A 23,472-nucleotide genomic window follows, 5' to 3' on the forward strand; every position below is an offset into this window, starting at 1 on the left:
GGTCAAAGTGCTTGGCAGAGGATGGTGCTCAGTGCTCGATGCCAGAGGGCTGGTTGGAGGCTCGAAGTTTTCAGACGGACTCAGAGTCCGCTGCGGTCAGGTGCTTCCAATGGTGCTGCATCGGCAAGTTTGCAGCGCTTGGAGGCTCATGGCAGTTTCTCCCTTCTACCGTCTGCGTGAGATGATGGGGCTATCAGGACTTTGAGACTTTTTTTTACCGTGCCCATGGTCTGTTCTTTATCAAATTACGCTATTGATTTGCACTGTTGTAACTATATTTTATAATTATGTGTTTTTGTCAGTTTCAGTCTTGGTTCGTCCTGTGTTTCTTGTGATATCATTCTGGAGGAACATTGTATCATTTTTTAATGCATGCATTTCTAAATGACAATAAATGAGGACTGAGTGCCCTCATAATCTAATCTAATCTAATCTAATATGCTTCAAAGACTAAAATGAATGTGGCCTACTGGAAGTGGACAAGTTTACTAGAAAGGTGCTCTCATGTACTAAGCAGAGTCCCATAAACACCACAGAATGTGCAGATGCTGAAAATCCAGAGCAACACACACAAAAATGCTAGAGGAAATTAGCAGGTCAGGAAGCATCTATGGGAGTGAATAAACAGTCAATATTTTGAGCTAAGACCCTTCTTCAGGATGCCTCTAAGTGGAACATCTATGGAAGGTATTTTACCTATTGACAACCAAATGAAGGTACAAGGGATTTTTGTCAAAACTCAGTGTGTCCCACAGACCTGTTAGGCCTGTTAAGAAAGTGAATGGTATATGGGGACTGACAGTGGATTATAGGGTTACTATTCAATGTATTGACAAGTTAACCCCTTTAGTGAGCTACTCATCAAACATTTCAATGCACTGAAGCTATCCAACAAGTGACTTACAGTTATTGATATGGTAAATGGATTCTAGTCTGAATCCCTGGAGCCTGAATGTCAAGCAACACATGTCAAAGTTGCTGGTGAACGCAGCAGGCCAGGCAGCATCTCTAGGAACAGGTACAGTTGACGTTTCGGGCCGAGACCCTTCGTCAGGACTAACTGAAAGAAGAGCTAGTAAGAGATTTGAAAGTGGGAGGGGGAGGGGGAGATCCGAAATGATAGGAGAAGACAGGAGGGAGGTCGGATCTCCCCCTCCCCCTCCCACTTTCAAATCTCTTACTAGCTCTTCTTTCAGTTAGTCCTGACGAAGGGTCTCGGCCCGAAACGTCGACTGTACCTCTTCCTAGAGATGCTGCCTGGCCTGCTGCGTTCACCAGCAACTTTTATGTGTGCTGCTTGAAATTCCAGCATCTGCAGATTTCCTAGAGCTTGAATGTCAAACGTGGTTGGCTTTCTCAGTCAATGCACAACAATAACAAGGCTAGCATGAAGTTTCCCCAACAACCCAACTGTCTACACATGGATCTGATGCAACATCTGAAGGACATACCAACATTGATTTATATAGTATGTGTATGATGTCCTGCTTGCACCCAACACTATAGATCAGCATGAATGCAAGGTATTTTCCTTACTCAATTATTTACCTTCCAAAGGTCACAAAACAAGTTTGGACAAGGCGCAATTACAACAAGAAGTAATTTACTTGGAATAAAAAAAATTCCCAAGGTAAGACAGATATCACCAAGAATTGTTTACCAAATCAGAAAAACCTTCTGCAACAGTCCAGCAACTCCTGGGTTTGTTTGACTACAGCACCTACATTAAGACTCTCTGACAGAGGTAAACCATTCACCCTAATGTCAATGAGAAACGTAGCTGCATGGTAGCAGTCTTGACTCAAGAAAATGAACACTAACAGCACTCTGTTGGCTATTAATCTGCCAAATTGGTTAATATTTCACTGAGATTGGGGCCTTATTTGTGATCAGTACAAGCTATCTATTCAGCAGTCATGGCTGCTTTCAGTATTGTGTTTGATCAAATTTTGAATGTTTGATGTCCTCACTCAGTACACATCTTACTGACAATGAACAGGGCCTCTCAAGTAACAGTTGCTCAATGGTCCAACTGTTCTTGAAGCATCTAACATTATCATCCAGCAAGCAAATCTAGTGAATCCAACTACACTGTTGGACTGGACATGGAGGACTATGATAACCATAACTGAACAGTGATAATAATGTGCCATGAACATGGAAGCCACCACAAAGAAATGGCTCTATTGAACCCAGATTTGATTCTGTTCACAGAAGGCTCCTTGCTAGTTGAAAGACAGGTTAAAATAGCTCGATGGGCTATTGTTTCTGAAACTTTAAGTGCTAGCATTAAGAAGTATGGTTCTAGGTACTACTGCATAACAGGCTGAACAAAAAATAATAATTGAGGCCTATAAGATGGCAGTAGGAAAATCAGATAATACCTACACAGATTCCTGATATGCTTTTGGTGCTCTTCATGATTTTGGAAATTTATGAATGCAACGGGGATTTGTTATGGCTGTAGGAAAACCAATCAAGAATAACTAGCTAGCACAATATACAATTACCTCCAGAGTAGCTGTATTGAAATGTAAAAGCCACTCCAAAATTGACACAGTTGTAAGTTGTGGAAATGCATTTACAGGCAGTAAAAAGGGCAGCACAGGAAGGACATTAATTAGCTTGTTTATTTTGGCTTTTTTCTTAAAGGTGTGCCGGGTGCGTTCCGGCCACCGCTGCACCACTGCATTCTTCGCGGTGATGTATCGGTCCATGGCCAGGAGGTTGGGAACCACTGCCTTACAGAAAGTAAAAACAACACTAGTTGCAATGCTTCTCCAAAATCACATGGCGATGTATCAGATTTAGTTAACTGAATTCATAAAGCAGTAGCTAAGATACACCAATCAGATGAGTAGGATTCAAAGTTGCTGGTGAACGCAACAGGCCAGGCAGCATCTCTAGGAAGAGGTACAGTCGACTTTTCGGGCCGAGACCCTTCGTCAGGACTAACTGAAGGAAGAGCTAGTAAGAGATTTGAAAGTGGGAGGCGGAGGGGGAGATCCAAAATGATAGGAGAAGACAGGAGCGGGAAGGATGGAGCCAAGAGCTGGACAGGTGATTGGCAAAAGGGATATGAGAGGATCATGGGACATCCCCTCCTCGCATTGCAAAAATGCCATCCCCTTCTCGCAATTCCTCCGTCTCCTCCGTATCTACTCTCAGGATGAGGCTTTTCATTCCAGGACAAGGGAGATGTCCTCCTTTTTTAAAGAAAGGGGCTTCCCTTCCTCCGCCATCAACTCCGCTCTCAAACGCATCTCCCCCATTTCACACACATCTGCTCTCACTCCATCCTCCCGTCACCCCGCTAGGAACAGGGTTCCCCTGGTCCTCACCTACCACCTCACCAGCCTCCGGGTCCAACATATTATTCTCCGTAACTTCCGCCACCTCCAACGGGATCCCACCACTAAGCACATCTTTCCCTCCCCCCCGCCCCGCTTTCCGCAGGAATCGCTCCCTACGCGACTCCCTTGTCCATTCTTCCCCCCCATCCCCCCCCCACTGATCTCCCTCCTGGGCACTTATCCTTGTAAGCGGAACAAATGCTACACATACCCTTACACTTCCTCCCTTACCACCATTCAGGGCCCCAGACAGTCCTTCCAGGTGAGGCGACACTTCACCTGTGAGTCGGCTAAGGTGATATACCGCGTCTGGTGCTCCCGATGTGGCCTTCTATATATTGGCGAGACCCGACGCAGACTGGGAGATCGCTTTGCTGAACACCTATGCTCTGTCCGCCTGAGAAAGCAGGATCTCTCAGTGGCCACACATTTTAATTCCACATCCCATTCCCATTCTGATATGTCCGTCCACGGCCTCCTCTACTGTAAAGATGAAGCCACACTCAGGTTGGAGGAACAACACCTTATATTCCACTGGGTAGCCTCCAACCTGATGGCATGAACACTGACTTCTCTAACTTCCGCTAATGCCCCAGCTTCCCCTCGTACCCCATCCGTTATTTATTTATATACACACATTCTCTCTCTCTCTCCTTTTTCTCCCTCTGTCCCTCTGACTATACCCCTTGCCCATCCTCTGGGTTTATTTTTCCCCCCCTCCCCCTTTTCCTTCTCCCTGGGCCTCCTGTCCCACGATCCTCTCATATCCCTTTTGCCAATCACCTGTCCAGCTCTTGGCTCCATCCCTCCCCCTCCTGTCTTCTAACATTTTGGATCTCCCTCTCCCCTTCCCACTTTCAAATCTCTTACTAGCTCTTCCTTCAGTTAGTCCTGATGAAGGGTCTCGGCCCAAAACGTCAACTGTACCTCTTCCTAGAGATGCTGCCTGGCCTGTTGCATTCACCAGCAACTTTGATGTGTGTTGTTTGAATTTCCAGCATCTGCAGAATTCTTCGTGTTTACATTTTTAGATGAGTAGGATTTCTTTGATTGGATCAAATCAGCCCTTGGGAGCCAGAACTTCTTGATATTACAAATTATATTTGCTCTGGTGTACCTTATCATAGTATGTATCTTAATTGCTTGTATAAGGGCCATCATCAATGAAGCTGTTCAAAACTCACATGAGTGTCCCTATCTTGAAGGACAATCCACATGGCTTTGATATAGCTGTATGTTTTTATTCCTCGGGGTTGATAAAACTTTATACTCGACACTGCTACTGCAAGTTTTTCTACCCTTAATTTTCAGATGAAATAATTCAAAATGGTGACTTAGAGCAAAAGGGAGAAATGTTGGTAAGAGTCCAAATTGTTATTCTTCTTATAGTTTAACTTTTTTATTCCTGCTTATACGTTTCTATAATCATCTGTTTGTCTGTAAGTGTTCAAAGGATTTTCAGTCACTTGTATTATAGCTGGTACTGTCTTTTATTTGTAGTTTATTTTGCCCATAAGCTTGTGATATGTCAGCATAAATCAAGCTGTCTCATAGGTTGTTCTTAACAAGAATTTTCTTCGCTGTCCGGTTTGAGTTAGTTTCATTACAAAATGTCCGTGAAGCAAGGTTCTTTGTTCTTTCTTTCTTCGTTTTCTCTCTCTCCTCCTTACTTAGAGTACAGCGAATTGGTAACTTATATTTTTGTTATGAGAAAGGCTGCAATCACAGGATATATACCTAATTTTTGACTTCTGAAGAACCTTCTGGATAATATCATCTACAGATCCAACATATGTCATGAGGAATATGCAGACTCCATACAGGCAGCATGCAGAATTAGGATCAAACCTGGATCACTGGGATTGTGAGACCACAGCATTAACTACCATGCTACTACAATGTATTCGTCCTCTGTAACACACAAAGGCACCAAAGAAACTCAGCAGGTCAGACAGCATCTATGGAGGGAAATGGACAACCTACATTTTGGGTTGAAATCCTTCAGCTGAAGTACAAAAGAAGAGAAGGGTGATGGGCAGATGAAGAGGGTGGAGAGAGGAAAGAGATAGGATGATGAAGACCAGTTGAATCAGAAGGAAAGAGAAAAGTTAAAGAAAGGAGTAGAGGGGGTAAAGGGGGCAGAGGGGAGCGACTACCAGAAGTTTGAGAATTCATTGTTAGTGCCATTAGTTTGGAGAGTGGAGTATGAGATGCTATTCTTCTAATTTGCATTCAGTCTTGACCTGGCAATGGAGGAGCCTAGGACAGAAATGTCAGTGTGGGCATAAGAAGTACAATTAAAATGGTTGGCCACCAAGAGATCCCAGCTTTCATGGTGGATGAAACCATTTTGTTTTGCTGTTTATGAGCAATTTGATCAGGGCACTTCAATGAAGACTGGCTCTGCGGCCTGCAATCGGCTGGGGTGCTGAACTGAACTAACTGAATACTCCTGGAATCCTGGTTTGATATTTGATGTTCTATGTGCTGTTCCCTCACTTTTTGCCTTTTGCTCAATTTGTTCTCTTTTTGCGTGTTAGGGCTTTGATGTTTCCTTAGAATGGGTTCCATGGTGTTTCTTTGTTTTATAGCTGCCTGCAGGAGGATGAATCTCAGTTGTATTCTACATACATACTTTGATAATAAGTGTACCTTGAATCTTTTGAATCTTTGGATGGAGAGAAGATGCTCAGCAAAGCAATTCCCCTATCTATGTCCAGTCTCATTGATGTAAAAGAGGTCGGATGCAATAAATAACACTGCGGGTTTCACCTATGAAAGACGACTTCACCTGAAAAGCTGTCTAGAGCCATGGATGGTGGTGAGGGTGGTAGAGTAGGTGCAGCTCTAACATTTTGTGTAGTTGGAGGGGTAAGTGAGTGGAAAGGAAAGGAGAATCAGTAGTGAGGGATGAGTGGATGGGAGAATTACAGACAGTTTGATCCCTGCCCAAAGCGTAGCTGGAAGGGGAGGGAAGATATTCCTGATAATGGCTTCCTGTGTAGATGAAGCAAGTTTCCAAGAATGATAATGTTGGATGTGTAGGCATTTTGGAGTCGCTTTGAAACTGCCAGAGTATTGGAAACAAAGAGCTGTTGTTTGGTTTATATAAGCTGAAGCTCAATTCTACTATATAGTAGTGTCGCTTGGAAACTCCATGGCTGCAAGAGTGGTGAGTCTGCTAGAACATTCGCCTGAACACAATAAATACTGATTGCTGAAAACTCACCTTTTACAGACATTTGGACTATTGGAGTCTGAGCACACCAAACAGTTGCCCTACTTGCCTGGCTTCAGCAATGCTAAGCCATCAAAACTAATGGACCACATACTGTCACTCCTGGGAAATCACCATCCTTGTTTTATTTTTAAAGAACTCTTCATGCAGCAAATGCCTGATCAAGTTCGCATTTCCCTCGCTAATGCACCCGTGAAGGACTATAGGGAGCTTGCTAAAATGGCTGATAGTCTACACAGCTAGGCAGCAGAGCATCATCCCTTCTCCTTTCTCTACATGAATAGGCCCGGTCAGCAAAACCCTCAACATTAGGATGCCCACAGCTACGAAACAGATGATGCTGGCCTGTGTTTTGACCACGTTCGCTTTGACATGTACAGGAAAAGCTGACCACTTTGCACTTTTCTGAGTGTCAGCACATCAGAACATCAGAGGTCTGTGAACACGATGGGTCTCAGCTGCCAAGGACGTCTGCTGGTCATTATAGACACACTTTCAGGGAAATGCTTCCCTTGTGTCACAGGATGCTCAAGTGAGTGTACTGTCAGCATCATCTATCGATGAGAAGGCAAACAGCGATGAAACTTTGCCTTCAGCAGCAGAATCCAGACTTACAGGGCATGATGGGTGACACTCTGCTTCAGTGGGCGATATTACACATGGGATTTCATCCCTGGCTAAAGTGACTGGACTTCTGCTCAGTGCAGATTTCCTGTGTGCCCAAGAGCTATTAGTCAATCTTAAAAACTGCTGGCTTGTGGATGTCAAGGACTTTGAGTTGTTACCCTGCTCCTCCAGTAAGTTCCCCACAACAACTCTGTCAAGCACATGCACCACCGCATGTGAGTTTACTCAACTGCTGGGTAAATTCCCAGACCTCACCAAACCCACATTCTCAACTACAGTCACAAAACATGGGGTCAAGCACCACATTCCCACATCTGCCAGTCCATGCTCGTGCATGTAAACTGGACTGAAAAAAACTGGCAAATGCAAAGGCTGAGTTTGCCAACATGTAAGGACTGGGAATTGTGCACCCGTCAAATAGCCCCTGGACTTCACCATTCCATACGGTCCCTAAGTCCGATGGTGGTTGCCTCTCATGTGGTGATTATCAACAGCTTAATGAGGCCAGCGTCTCCAATCGTTACTTGGTCCCACACATTCACTATTTTTGAGCACACTTAACTGGAAAGTTAATTTTTTCCAAATTTGATCTAGTTAATGGCTACCATTAGCTCCTAATATATGCTCAGAGGACATTCCCAAAACAGTTGTAGTAACCCCATTCTGCCTCTTTGAGTTTCTGCACATGCCATTTGGGCTGAAAAATGCAGCACAGACTTCCAATGGCTGATGGACTCTGTATTAAAAGACTTCAGCTTTTCTTTTTGTTCACCTGGATGACATACTTGTTGCCAATGCCCAAATCCAAACATGTATCTCCTTTCTGCACACTTCTCGAGCACTTAAGCCAATGTGGGTTGATTATTAACCCTGCTAGATGCCAGTTTGGGTTGTCAACCATTGACTTTCTTGGTCTTCGCATCTCTGCAGATGGTGCGAAACAGCGCCCATCAAAAGTAGCCGCGATTATGGATTTCTCACTGCCAAGCACTGCTAAACACTAAAGGAGCTTTTAGGTATGGTGAATTTCTATCACCGTGTCATTCCACAAGCTGCTGAGTTTGTGCTCCCCCTGTATATAGTGCACTTTAAGGCTACACCACTGATCAAGTGCTTGACTAGTCAGTGTATATGACCAAGGCATATGATGATACCAAATGAGCTCTTTCCAACACAACCCTACTGGTGCACTCACCACCCCCCCCCAATGCATCTATAGCCATTACTACTGATGCTTCAGAATATGCTGTGGGTGCTGTGCACGAACAGTTGGTTGGACGCATGTGGCAGGTGCTCACCTTCTTCAGCCAGCAGCTCCATCCCTCCGAAACTGCTGGCTTGTGGATATTTGACTGTGAGCTTCTCGGTCTCTTTCTGGCTGTCTGCCACTTTTGTTTTCTTCTAGAGTATCGCCATTTCACAGCATTCATTGACCACAAACCCTTCACACATACGATGCCCAAAATATCAGGGCCTTGGTCTCCATGGCTGCAATGCCAGCTGGCCTACATATCAGATATACAACTGATATACAACGTATCAAAAGGAAAAATAATGCCATGGATGATTGCCTCTCATGACAGCTGTTGAGGCCATACACATAGGGGTTGACTATGCTGGCACGGCAGCCAACCAAGCCATTGACCCAGAGGTCCAGGATCACTGAACAGCAGTGCGGTTGGCTAACACTAAGCTTAGGGAGGCTGAGGTGTGTCTCCTGTACAATGCCACAACTGGTCACCCTTGCCCCATATTAGAGCAAACTGGAGGTGAACTGCTTTTGACTTCATACATGGCCTCTTGCATTTGGGCCAGAAGGCCTCACAGAAATGGGTTGCTCTAAAGTTTGTGTGGCATGGCCTTTAAAAGGACATGTGTGATTGGAGTGCAGCTTGTAGGGAGTGCCAGTGGGCAGAAATTAACTGTCATATCCAGGTGCCACTGGCACCTTTTGAGGTCACTGATTGATGGCTTGAACATGTCAATGTGGACCTTGTTGGTCCTCTTCCCCACCCCCCTCTCCCATGGTTTCATGCACCTGCTTACCATGGTGGACTGTACCATCAGGTGGCCAGAGGTCGTCCCTCTAGCATCAATGACAGCCACAGACGTGGTTTGGGTATTCATCAGCCCTTGGGTTGCTTGGTTTGGCACCCCATCTGATATTTCCTCTGACAGCAGTCTACAGTTCATTTCAGACCTCTGTGCTACAAAGGCCCAGAACTTTGGTGTTTGGCTACATCACACCACAGCATATCATCTGCAGTCCAACGGCCTATGCAAGCGGTTTTATCGTTCCTTAAAAGCTGCTCTGAGGGCTTCCCTGATGGATGAGTGTTTGCATGATCATCTCCCGTGGGTACAGCTGGGACTCAGAACAGCTCCAAAAGAGGATCTACAGACGTCCATAGCTGAGTACCAGGTGTTTTTATTCCTGATGCCATGACCACCTGGTCAACATTCCATCCTTATCAGTAAATTCAATTCCATTGCACCTATTCCTACCAAGGTCAGCAATCTTGGGTTCCTGTTGACCTACATTCTTACATTCTGCCTTGTTTGTTTTCATCCACTATGATGCACACCAAAGTCCCCTTAGGTCCCCTTAAGATGGCTCGTTCCATGTTTTGGAATGGAGAGAAAAGACTTTTATCATAGATAGGAGGGGTAAACCTGAATGTGTTTTGGTAGATCTCCTTAAGCTGGCCCACTGAGATTTGGAGGATTTCACTACCATGCTGCTACTGGCATGACATGACATGTCAACACGTCTCTGGATGGACCAGTGGCACCTGCTGTTCCTTCACCCATGGGACATAGCACCCAAGCCGAGCAGCCAGCCCGAGCAGCCCGTCTGAGCTCGGAACAGGCTCATAATGCCGTTTCAGTGAATTCTGGGAGGATGCTGTGCAGGGTTATGTAATTGGTGGAGATGTACATAACTCATAACCACTGACATTGAGTTGGGGTTCACTTTAAGAGGCTGGTCGGACATGATGATTTTTAGGATTTTTAGCGTGTTTTGTGTTCAGGTTTTGCAGTTCAATAAACATGGTTGTTGCACTTTTTACTTAAACTTACAAACAGCTCACATCATTTTATTTGTAAAAACCTACAATTTTATGTCCAAAACAAAAGAGACTTCTGACTGAAAAAAGTGGTCATTACCTCAGGTCACTTAATCAATTACTCCTCACATCTGCATTCCCTGTCCCCTTATCTTTATGGCAAAATACCTGCTGTTGTGCATTTACCTTGCTCAATGAAGTACCTGACCCCAGGCCATGATCCTGTCATTTGGCCACATTGCTTGCTGATGACTGGGTAAATGTAATAGAATCTACAAATATTTTTGGTGGCAATTAAAACATTGACAAGCCTACTGAAATCTTCCATGCTTTTGTTTCGCCTCTTATCGTGGGCACGTGGCCAAGTGGTTAAGGCATTGGACTAGCTACCTGAAGGTCGTGAGTTCGAGCCCCAGCCGAGGGAACGTGTTGTGTCCTTCAGCAAGGCACTTAATCACACATTGCTCTGCGATGACACTGGTGCCAAGCTGTATGCCCTTCCCTTGGACAACATTGGTGTCATGGAGAGGGGAGACTTGCAGCATGGGCAACTGCTGGTCTTCCATACAACCTTGCCCAGGCCTGCGCCCTGGAGAGTGAAGACTTTCCAGGCGCAGATCCATGATCTCGCAAGACTAACGGATGCCTTTATTATTACCAATATCTGACAGTTTGTGTTGAGTTAAAAATGCAGTATTCTCCATCCCCACATTACTATAGATATTTAGTAATTGTCAACATTAGTTTTACACTAAAATTCAAAGTTTTATTGTGTTAGTATTCACTAAAGATTTTTCATTTACTATCCAATCAGTGAGCTGAAATATTAACTTCGCAGTATTTCATGCTGAAACTGTTGGTTAAAAATGGAGAATAATAAAAATTTTTGAACAGGTAATTAAGTATTTAATAAGTCAAAAGTAGGAATTTAGTGAGCTGTGATATCCTATTTATGATTTTTGCTATCAAAATGTACTACAGAATGTTTCAAGAAGTGTACTGTTACTTCTGTAAAAGATTGCAAGAACTGGCATACCATAAATTTACAAACAAGCTGAGGTACATTCTTTTAACTTACATTCTTATGAAACAAAAGATCAACATTTGAAATACTGCTCTGCAATAGCTACAGAAAATGCAATTGACAAATTTTTTGATGAGGTATTGTCAAAGCACACAACTTACAGGCCTCTCTAACACCACAGGAAGAGATGGCAAAAACTCAGGTTTCTCTTTCGAAATTGGCAGGCTGGCAATTTTCATCAGAAATTCTCTGCTGTAGGTTATCCTCTCTGCATCTGGAAAGTAGATTGAACTGGTAAACAAAGTAAAGTTCTTTTTTAATGCAAAATTTAAAAACATAAAAATGGAGCTAAAACAGCAATAATGTACTGAATTTGAATGATAATCCATAATCATATTGAATGACAGCAGATTTACTAGGTCAAATGGCTCACTTCTGCTCCTATTTTCTATGTTTCTAATGGACTTGGGAATCCTCGTGCAGGAGGGTCCAGGGCAGATTCATGAGAATGATTTCGGGAATGAAAGGGTTAAAGTATGTGGAGCGCTTGGTGGTTCTGGGCCTGTATTTGCTGGAATTTAGAAGCATTGAGAGGGGATCTCATTGAAACCTATCGAATATTGAAAGGCTTAGACAAAGTGGATATGGAGAAGATGGTTCCTATAGTGGGTGAGTCCAGGACCTGAGGGCACAGCCTCAGAATAGAGGGACATCTATTTAAAACAGAGACAAGAAGGAATTTCTTTAGCCAGAGGGTGTTGAATCTATGGAATTCATTGCCATGGACAGCTGTGGAGGCCAAGACATTGGGTATATTTAGGGTCATAAAGTACAGCACAGGAACAGGCCTTTTGCTACATCTAGTCTGTGCTGAACTATTTAAGCTGCAACAGCTTAAGCAGATCCCATTGACCTGCAACAGTACTATAGCCCTCCATATCCCAGCCATTCATATACCTTTCCAAACTTCTCTTGAACGTTGAAATCGAGCTCGCAAGCACCACTTGCACTGGCAGCTTGTTCCACACTGTTACGACCCTCTTACTGAAGAAGTATCCCTCATGTTCCCCTTAAACTTCTCACCTTTTACCGATAACCCATGACCTCTGGTTGTAGTCCTACCAAACCTCATTAGAAAAAGCCGGCTTGGATTTACACTATCTAAATCCCTCATAATTTTATTTTGTTACGATTTCGTAACGTACCAGCAGCAAGAGATAACAAATTAAGTCAGATTTTAATATTAAAACCACTATATTTATTTACATCTACTCAAAAATATGGAAAATTAAATAAACTACCTTCTTAAACAGAAGTTGACAGTGTTATGCGTCTATAGCTCCCAAACAGTCAAACTTGGAACCCGTTCTTAACAAATCTTACTCAAGCATAGTCTTAAAGTGGCAGTTCAGAGAGTCCCAGTAATTCACAAAATAGGTGAGAGGAGAGACTTGTGGATTCACAATGCAGCGACGAAGTGATCACGACAAATTCCTAAGATTTCACGGCTAGTAAATGAAGAAGCAATTACCGAAGATCCCAGCCAAGGAATACTGTTCCGAAGTCCACAAAGAGAGATGTCACAAAGTGACTGTCACGAAATCCACACCCGTGGATCATACGAAGGACAGACACGTCTCCACAATGCACAGTGTGCCGCTGATTAACCCAATCCTTTGGGTATGGGTAAGCATTAGACTTTACCCTTCTCAATCATGAGCTGTTCCCTAATAGCTCGAAGTCTGCAGTCTTCACTCTCTCTCTCTTTCCTTCGACTCTCCTCAGCACTATGTCCGCATTTCTTTTATACCGTCGGCATACATCATAAGGTAATGCTCACAGAAACAAAAGTGTGGATTCCCAGTAAAACGAAACTGGGGACACGTGACACCCACAGTAAATGAAACTATAAACTCCCAGTAAAATGAAACTGTGGACACGTAACCGTATACTTCTATCAAATCTCCCTGCAATCTTCTACGTTCCAACAAATAAAGTCCTAACCTATTTAACCTTTCCTTATAACTTAGGTCCTCTAATCCAGCATCCTTGTAATTTTTTTTTGTGCTCTTTCAACCTTATTTACATTTTTCCTGTATGTAAAAGACCAAAACTGCACATAATTCTCCAAATTAGGCCTCACTAACGTCTTATGCAGCTTAACATAACATCCCATGTCCTGTATTCAATATTTTGATTGATGAATCAATGTACCAAAAGCTTTCTTTGCAACCCTATCTACCTGTGATGCCACATTCAATGAATTATGGATATGTATTCCCAGATCCCTTGTTCTACAGCACTCCTCAGTGCCCTACTATTCACTGTGTAAGACGTCCCCTTAATAACTGGTCCGAAGTCCGGATATTAAAATATCTATACAGTGTGGCCAGAGAGCCACCTTCATCAGGAGTGTGCCGTGGGATATTCTAGGTGTGTAATCTGTATTTCCTGTTCATTCATTTTAATAAGCATCAAACATAACATCCAACCCTCTTCCACCCTTGGCCAATCAGTTTCAGCCCTACATGAATCTCCTTCTTCGACTCATAACATAAAAATTCATAACACAGCAACCCATCTATTTCTTGTCATTTTCTCTTTTATCGCCCCATAAAGTAGGTTGGTGTATTTATCTTCTGTAAAAGTGGTTTTAATTTATTGTCCTTGTTTCAGGGAGACAAGGCATTCAAAGCTATCCTGTAGATACTGCTGCAGAATTTTAGGATGCTTTTGTACCAAATAACATGAATATATTAGATACCTCAGAGTAATCTTTGAGCACTATACTGATGAAGCTGAATTTCAATGCCATGGTACAAATGGGACCTACTGCAACTCAGCTGAAGAAAACAATGAAGGGCAATCCTAATAAATAGCAATATATGTTAATCCCATCTTCCTCCCTCCATATAAGACCAGATACTGATAAACTCCCCCAGAATTCCACCACTCACTAACAACTTAGAGGCAAGTTACAGTAACCAAGTAATCTAAAAATTAACATAGAACTAGATGGAACAATTCATTATTTACTTGACAATATGATTTGAAGATTATGATCTTACCTGAGACATTACCAAAAGTCCAAAGCACCTATTGCCATATTTTTAACTTCATTAATTTTCCTTGTTGCTTATCACCTACAGCTCTTTCTTTCACTACCAATATCTACAAGCACTCATTGTTTCTTTAACCACCACCCCTTGCAATGAACTCATTTCTATATTACACTGGTCAGTTTCCTCTACATCATCTGTGGTTTAATATACTCATTGAATTGACAGTACCATGGGAAGATGGTGTCGAAGAAGCTTATGAGAGGAAAAAGACCAAGTACTCTGAACTGGCAACTGAAGCTGCCCAGAATGGCTGGAAGACCAAGATTTTCCCTGTAGAAGTGGGATGCAGGGGATTCGTTGCTACATCTACAACCAGTCTATTGAAGAAAATGGGGGTGAGGGGTCACTCCCTCCAACAAGCAATCAAGTCCTTGTCAAACGCAGCAGAAGGAAGCAGCAATTGGATTTGGATTAAAAGGAAAGACAACAACTGGGCTGCAAGATGAAGATAGGAGGGTATGGAACTGAGAGGGGTGTATCTGAGATGCCAGATAGCACTGTTGAGCCCTCTGGAGACATCGTGGGCTTATCAACGAAACGTCAAAGAAGGAGGGTGCCCACCTAATGACTCCAATGACGTACCTACCCTCCCTGTCACCACTCCAAGCCCATTGCCAACATCGAGAGTGCCAATTTACCATAGGGATTGAAACATCAAGTCCTAGTAGCTCTACTGATCTACTGTGCATGTGCAACATAATTTGTTTTCTCATATTCTACGTCTCTGCTAAGAAAGGTTGTATCACCAGTTCTCAAACTGTCTTGCAATTTTCATACCATCAACATATTTTGTAAGGTTCAACTATATTTTTACTTATTGAGGCTTCTACTTGCCTTATTTGCCATCCCCAAATGCATGACTTCTTACTACTCTGAACTAAATTCCATTTGCCATCTGAAAGAGCCACTGATATCTTCCTGCATTCTGCAGCATCCTTCTTCATCAATCACCTCAGTGCCAACTTCAGCATCATCATAGGCCTTACAGTTGTCAATGCAATATTATTTGCTTTTATTCATATCAGAGTTGAAAATTTTGATCCAGGATAAGTAATCTCAGTAATTTAGTACTTGGTCCAAATTAGCATTTGCTCATTGTTGGCCCTTAAGGTGCTAAAGGTGAGGAAATGCACAACAGCAATGCCTTTTATTATCATAGCAAAAATGTTGGAGATGCTCTTTGCATGCTAAAGCATCAGCCTAAATTCAATTGTCGGTAAATTTTTGCCAAATGCATGAACTGCCAGTTTGTATAAGCCCTTATTTAATGGTGTCCTGTACTTATCCGAACCACAAGGCAATTAGGCATAAACTGGCAACACATCCAAAGTAGATGCTTCAACACACTTTCCACTGCAAGGTAAACAACAGGAATTCTGCAGATGCTGGAAATTCAAGCAACACACATCAAAGTTGCTGGTGAACGCAGCAGGCCAAGCAGCATCTGTAGGAAGAGGTGCAGTCGACGTTTCAGGCCAAGACCCTTCCTCAGGACTTGACGTCCTTGAAGTCCTGACGAAGGGTCTCGGCCTGAAACGTCGACTGCACCTCTTCCTACAGATGCTGCTTGGCCTGCTGCGTTCACCAGCAACTTTGATGTGTGTTCCACTGCAAGGTACTTTGTTCTCCCCATTTTTCTGGCTACTCCTTTAACTATTACTCCAATAATATGACATGACTCTTCTTCATGTGTTGATTACTGAGAAGGAAAATAGACAAAATGAAACAGGGGGCCTTGCACACCTACCTCAAAAGCACCATGCATTTCTTTCTATTAGCACTCCTCATCACCTGCAGGACCTCACACAAGAAATCAAAAGTTATAGATTCAAATATTTTTATCCCATAATACTATGCCTATGAACTACAACCTCAAAAACATCAATTCCACTATCTGTTAAGATCTAAATGTCACTGCTGCTGCTGCTCACTTTTTAAAAGGGAGAATAAATTCAAATGGAGAATTTTTATCACATTATTATGTATTATGAATGCAGTGATGTCAGCGGTTCTATTGCAAACTGATCCGAAGCTAAGCTGATCAGAGTCACTGTGACTGTTACCTCCAAGAACGAGCATTTGCCACATGCAGGTTTGGGACTGGGGCTCTGTATATTGTAAAAGATTACAGATCTCAGTAAGCACGTGTTTTGTTCTTTCAAAATCTTAGCTTCCCAATAGATTTTTCCTTAAATGTGAAAACAGTTTATCTTTTGATTATGTTTATGTATTTCCTCATGTCCTCTCACCATTTACTTGCACCTCACTCCCAGCCACCTGTCTTCTTGTCAACAAAACAACCTCTCCCTCAATGTTGCAAAAACAAAGGAGCTGGTTGTGCACTACAGGAGGAATGGAGCCAGGCTAACCCCTATTGACATCAATTGATCTGGGTTTGAGAGGGAGAACAGCTTTAAGTTCCTCAGCATACACATCACCAATGATCTCACGTGGTCCGTACATACTGGCTGTATGGTGAAAAAGGCACAAAAGTGCCTCTTTCACCTCAGACGTTTGAAGAAGTATGGTATGGGCCCCGAAATCCTAAGAGCTTTCTACAGGGGCACAATTGAGTGCATCCTGACTGGCTGCATTGCTGCCTGGTGTGGGAACTGTACTTCCCTTAATCGCAGGACTCTGCAAAGAGTGGTGTGGACAGCCCAGCGCATCTGTAGATGTGAACTTCCCACTATTCAGGACGTTTACAAAGACAGGTGCATAAAAAGGGTCTGAAGGATCATTGGGGATCTGAGTCACCCCAACCACAAACTGTTGCAGCTGCTACCATCTCGGAAATGGTACCACAACATAAAAGCCAGGATCAACAGGCTGCAGGACAGTTTCTTCCACCAGGCCATCAGACTGATTAATTTATCCTGATACAATTGTATTTCTATGTTATATTGACTGTCGTGTTGTGCATACTATTTATTATAAATAACTATAAATTGCACATTTAGGCGGAGATGTAACGTAAAGATTTTTACTCCTCATGTATATGAAGAATGTAAGAAATAAAGCCAATTCAATTCAATTTAGTACAAAATAACCTCAGGAATCTAAGTAGATCTCCTTGAATTATATATCCAAAATATTTGTAATTAAGATTGTTTGCAGACAGTTGTTGGAAGTTCTTCCCTTGCTATTCAAACTTGTCCCTCACACTTCCCCATCACCCCCTCCCCACCACCACCTTTCCATGACTGACACTAAATATGCAGATAACTAATTAATGTTATACAATGATTGACTGCAGTGTATTCTGCATATTTTTGGCATGTATGTGAACCATGTATGGAAAGGCCCAATTCAATATACTACAATATTACGATATGCAGATATACTACAATATCTCAGAGTCTTTGAGTTGTACAGCATGGAAACAGGCCCTTCAGCCAACTCAACCACATCAACCTTGCTGCCCAGCGGGCTAGTCCCACCTAAACACATTTGGCTCTCTAAACCTCTCCTATCCATGTACTTATCTAAATGGTTCTTAAACATTGCAAATGTGCCTGGCTCAACTATTTATAGCAGCTCTTTGTAAATATGCACCACTGTTTGTCTGAAGAGCTACCCCTTACATCCTATTTAAACTTCTTGCCTCTGACTTTAAACCTATACCCTCCTTTTTAGCAACTCCTCTCCAGACTATCTGGTTTCACCCTGTCTATGCCCCCCATGATATTATATACCTCTATCAGGTCACCCCTCAATGTCCTACGTTCCGGGGAATAAAGCCCTAGTCTCTGCAATCTCTACCTGCAACTTACACCTGTAAATAAAATTGAACACCTACGGTGACCTACTGGTTTAAATAAAACAAAAATCTGACCCATGTGATTTAATTTTTTAGGCCACAATATTTTAACAAAGAAACTAAAATACAAGTCTTCAAAGTATTAATTTTAAAATGATGCCATCCTCTTAGTCAGCAAATATGACCTGAATTACTGCCTCTCCATTGTCCATCTTTGTAAAAGGAGATATGATTACAAACACGAAATTAAACTTACTTACTGAAATAGTTAAATGATATTGTAAAATATAATTGAGGCAAAACTGTAATCCAAGAAAAAAGAAAATTACAAAGCCTTCATACCTATCAAGTGCTATTTCTTGCCTCATATCATGTGCCATTTTGATGAGATCAAAATTAAGCAATAGCAACATATTTCATGTATTACATGTTAACATCTACATAGTTATAATGTAATCCTAATACCAAAAGCATTTCCTTTGTTAATTAAAGAAAACTGAGTGTTGCACTTATTGTTGTGAGATGGCAACACTCAGTTTTCTTTAATTAACAGTTTCTATAGCCTCTCAACCTGCAGTGTGTAACCAAGCCCTGGTTCGTTATTTTTATATTTTCTCCAGCCTAGGAATTTTGCATTCTCCATTGGATGGTTTCCTAAATTTTACCATATTGTCTAGAGATATTTTCATCAACTGAAGGTTAACATCAGTAATAATTAAATATTACTTTATATTCAGCATTCCAGTAAAATAAAACAATTTTGGAAATTAATCATTCTCATTATTGTAGCTGCTATACTATAATTTAAAATAAATAATGTGCCCTTTCATAAGCATTCTCATTTAAGTGTGCTTATTTATAAACTGTATCCTATTGTACTTCCATTTTGTATATTATAAAAATATATGCCTTCAGTAGCTAAACAAAACGGTTCCACTCTTTGTAATGGCTACATTTTTTACTTGATCACAGAGGACGTCTCCTTTCTATTACAACAGAAAGTAGGCAAAGTCAGATCAGAATTAGCTCAATTTTGGATTAATAATTAAATATAAAACTTGGAATGTTTTAAATTAACCTAAGCTAAAACATTAATATCACAAAGATTTATAGCACAAGAAGCAGAAAATTCTGAAGGAAGAGGACTAAGGATTTTAACTGATCAGAGCTTTTCTTTAGTTCACTTATTCTGGAATGGGGGCTTCAGCAGAAAATTATTACAATTTATTTCATAGATTAAATAGACTTTTTAATGCTATCTAAATGCATATTTGATGAAATTACCCTTCTTTGTGCCATCTCCCTGACCAGAATGACGTCTTTCAATTGGTCGTTCTTTCAGATCATGTTTGCTTCTAAATGATGGAATATTACTCCACTTGGTTTCCCGTTGTACATATCCACTTGAAATAGTCTGCAAAGTTTTAAACACTGGTTACTTTTCACAATAGTCTGCATATTTCATGTATTTGCTTTGCTGCTCAGATAAAAATAAAAATATAAAGCAGAAAAAAAACAAATTGGGAATTAAACAGAATTTCTACTACAGCCATTAGCTCTACTCCCAGTTTATGAATAGCATTTTCTCAAACTGATAATGGGCATCATAAGTTTATAGAAATTATGCTTATATAATGCTCATCATCAATTTGTTAAATAATCATTCCACTATTCTTTCACTATTTTCAGTGTTCTTACCTATTTATCTATTAAAGTTTTGCTCTTTGTATTTAATAATCCTGGTAATTTGTGGGCTGGTTTCAGGGAAAATAGCTATGATAACTGCTAAACTCTTACCAACAGTTAATTGGTTTACAAATGCACCTTATAACTAAATGAAATGAAAATATTACCCTATATATAAATTTGACAAATTATGAGATTAATTTGACTACAAAAATAATTGCAATCTTGCCTTCTCAGAATACCAAGGAATTAATAAATTCAGACCTACTAGTGATGCCTTTAGCTAAGAACCTAATTTAGAATAATGTTATACCTTCTACACAAAGTGAAATCAAGTCCCCAATAATATTGGCCACATAACCATAAGGCTTTCAATGTTCAGGATTATTATTGAAGGAAATTAGCTCACTCGTGAATTTTTGGTTTGCCAAGACACTCAGTGATCAGATAAATGAAATGCATGAAGTCAGTCCAGTTATCTACTAAACATGCCAGGGAAAGGTCAAGGCCTGTACATTGATGTGCAAGTGATTTTTAATGTGTCTACAAGTCTTAATTAGTGCCAAGCAAGATTTCCGGCATTGAAAGTTTAAGCTTAAAAAAACATGAATACTCCTTTTAGTATCTAGTAACTGTTGTGGCCAATTAAATTTCTTTTCAATTTTTGTTTCTTTCATTGCTCAACTCTATTCAGCATCTCTCATTTTATTTTGCATACAATTTAACATTGTACCATTTACTAAATGCAGACATCCCAACCTGCAAAAACTCATTTCAGGGAGGTAGCACCACCACCCCCACGCGCCCCTCCCCCCACATCCCCATATCCACCCCCAACCCCCCCCTGGTCGACCTTCTCTTCAGTCTTTGGTTTTCTGCTGAAAAGAACTGTGAAATACTTGAGCAGCCTTCCCTGCGCTCAGCCTCCCTAATATGTTGTGGTCCCTAAAAGCATAAGGTGTATCCTTATTATATTGTCTTATGCAGAAAATGTGACATTAAAATATGTACTTATATTATATTATGTTATTATGGAGTCATTTTTTTTACTCTATTACAACTTTAAGCAAGTCTACAGGGAGCTTGGCCTCATCATGCAGGACATCAATAGAGTAGCTCCTTAGCAGCTAGTCAGCTAGTTTAAATAACGTTAGCTACACTAATGAATGAATGACACCTGTTAAACTCACCTCAACATGTCTTTTACAGTCACTTAACCCACCATGGGCAATAGAAAAGTCACTGTTGCAAACAGTGCAGCGAGCAATACTGTCATTTTTGACCCCTATTAGTCTGGGGTGAAGTACGTTTTACATTTTCTCTTTTTGGAACACTCTGCCATGGTGCTGCAAGACACTAAACTGAACTGATGGACAATGAAAGAGAGGGAGAGAGGTGTCGACTGTAAAGCCCGCCCACAGAGAAAATTGATAGGTCTACCTAGCACAAAGAGAGACCAATCAGGATGCTCTCTCTTTCACCCTCTCGCTGCGTCAGTCACTTGCTCTCTCTGTCTCTCTCCCTCTCCCTCACTTGCACTCAAAAAAATCAATTTCCGGGATATTGTATATAATTTGCAGGCATCAGGGAGCCGCTATCAATATGCGGGAGACTCCCGGAACTTCTGGGAGAGGTGGGATGTCTGTAGATGCAACATACAAATGGAATGCACTTGAAAAGGAGCGTCTATCCTGTGCTCTGCTAGTAATCCTGATTGCACTGCAGGTAGACCCCAGGATGAGAGCTGAAGAGGAGGAGGTATCAGAAGGAAGCAGGAATAACCACCAGATGCAGGTATCAGTGAACCTGGGAACAGAACCCTATTTCACTTATTTTGTCAACATTTGCACTTTGACTTCTAGAACCTGATCTCATAAGAGCAACCTTTATGTAACTCACAGATCAATTTATTTACAAGCACACACACTCAAACAATTGGGCGATGTCCTTAGTCATCCTCATTTTAGTCACAGGCTCTGCACTTCTTCCCATCTCATCAACATAAGTGTGTGCGTGTGTGTGTATATATATACACACACACACACACACACACACGATAGCTGCTGTTCATATCAGGTATTCTGAACAACATGCAGGACACACAAGCTTAATCACAACAACTGTGTATTGAAAATCACATTATTACTGAAACTTTGATATTAACTCCTTCTTTATTCTTGCAGGATGTTTGTCAACAATAGATATCTATCCTAACAAAGAGAACAGAGAATACCCTTTGGGTCACAGAGGCTCATGTTGCTTGAGGAGAATTCTTCATCCTTAACAGAGACAAACAAAAGAAAATCTCCAGATGCTGGAAATCTGAGCAACACACACAAAATGCTGTAAGTACTCCGCAGGCCAAGTAGCATCTATGGAAAAGAGTACAAACCGAAGTACAGTCCTGCCAAAGGGTTTCAGGCCGAAACGTCGACTGTACTCTTTTTCATAGATGCTGCCTGGCCTGCATTTTTCCTCCAGCACTTTCTGTGTGTTGCTCCTTAACAAAGAGCTGAGAAAAGGTAAGGTGAAAAAGCATGCAATTTTCATTGCACTTTATTGTGGTCTCCTGGCCCCATTATAATCTCCCCAGCATGGGGTCTCTGTTTTTGCTTAGGAATGTCAATTTGGAGACGACAACATTCTTGATGGTCTTGGTAATACCGTAAATATTACAATAAAGCTCTTCCTATATTAATTGCAGGGCTAAGAAGACAATCATATAAACAAGATATGCCTTATTCCCAGGATCTGATCCTTCCTCAGTGTGACATTGGCCATTACCTAAAATTGAAAGCGTCAGGTGAATTTTGCAGGTACAAGAGAAGTACATTTAGCACAAGAGAATTTCCTTCTCGTGGTCACCTACAATGTATGCTCAGTGTGCAATACACATTGAATTTCTTTCCAAAGAGGAGCTTGAAACAAATATTTCCCTTATTATGCATAATGGTTACTGCCAAAGGATAAAGAATCTATTTTGTTTGAATACGGAGTATCAATGACCTGTGGTGCTCAGTAAACTGTGATACATTGCAAAGATCAGCCACTCCTGCCTGGAATTATTTAGAGACTACGTGTGAAATAAATCAAAGATCTTCACCTACATAGTCAGAGCCATCCAGACAGAGGTGCATGGTTGAAGCTCTTCCTGCAAAAGATCATATGTCTCTGCTATCAACAGCTTTGAAAACATTGATCATCAGATCTTTTACCCTTTGAAGAGGAATGGAGGTAAATACATTGTTGTCTGAATATTTATGGAAAGCTGGCACACATGTTCATTTATCCCTCTTCCAAATATCCCATAACACCACAAGATATAGGAGCAAAATTCCGTCATTCTGCCCATTGAGTCTGTGTCAATCACAGTTGATTTTTTAAAAATGCCTGGTTCAGTCCCTATCTACATTCATGACACTTCACCTGCTCTTTGTCTTTTCAATGACTTGAAGTGCTCTGTCCCTGATCATTTTATTTTCACTACATATGTCCAGTTGCTAACGCATCCACCCTCCATCAGGAGAGCCTTAAAGTTCTCCGGTTCTTTCTGGAAACATACCCAGCCAGTTCCCCTCCACCACCACTCTCCTT

The 23,472-nt window shown here is 41.5% G+C and overlaps 1 protein-coding gene across 2 annotated transcripts in view; it reads right to left on the bottom strand.

The window, feature by feature from the left end:
• The window catches only part of gra (granulito), a 120,639-nt gene that overhangs the window by 47,145 nt on the left and 50,022 nt on the right, over window positions 1–23,472 (bottom strand). The window contains exons 6-7 of one of the 2 annotated variants that reach the window (XM_072262412.1): window positions 19,477–19,606; window positions 11,472–11,584 (exon numbers count right to left, since the gene is read on the bottom strand). In XM_072262412.1, the coding sequence (XP_072118513.1) occupies window positions 11,472–11,584; window positions 19,477–19,606 (243 nt within the window). Of the gene's footprint in view, window positions 1–10,345; window positions 11,585–19,476; window positions 19,607–23,472 lie in introns of those variants that run through there. The other variant, XM_072262501.1, reaches the window with a different exon arrangement.

Source organism: Mobula birostris, chromosome 1 (genome assembly GCF_030028105.1).
Source record: "Mobula birostris isolate sMobBir1 chromosome 1, sMobBir1.hap1, whole genome shotgun sequence".
Classification (NCBI taxonomy): Eukaryota; Metazoa; Chordata; class Chondrichthyes; order Myliobatiformes; family Myliobatidae; genus Mobula; species Mobula birostris.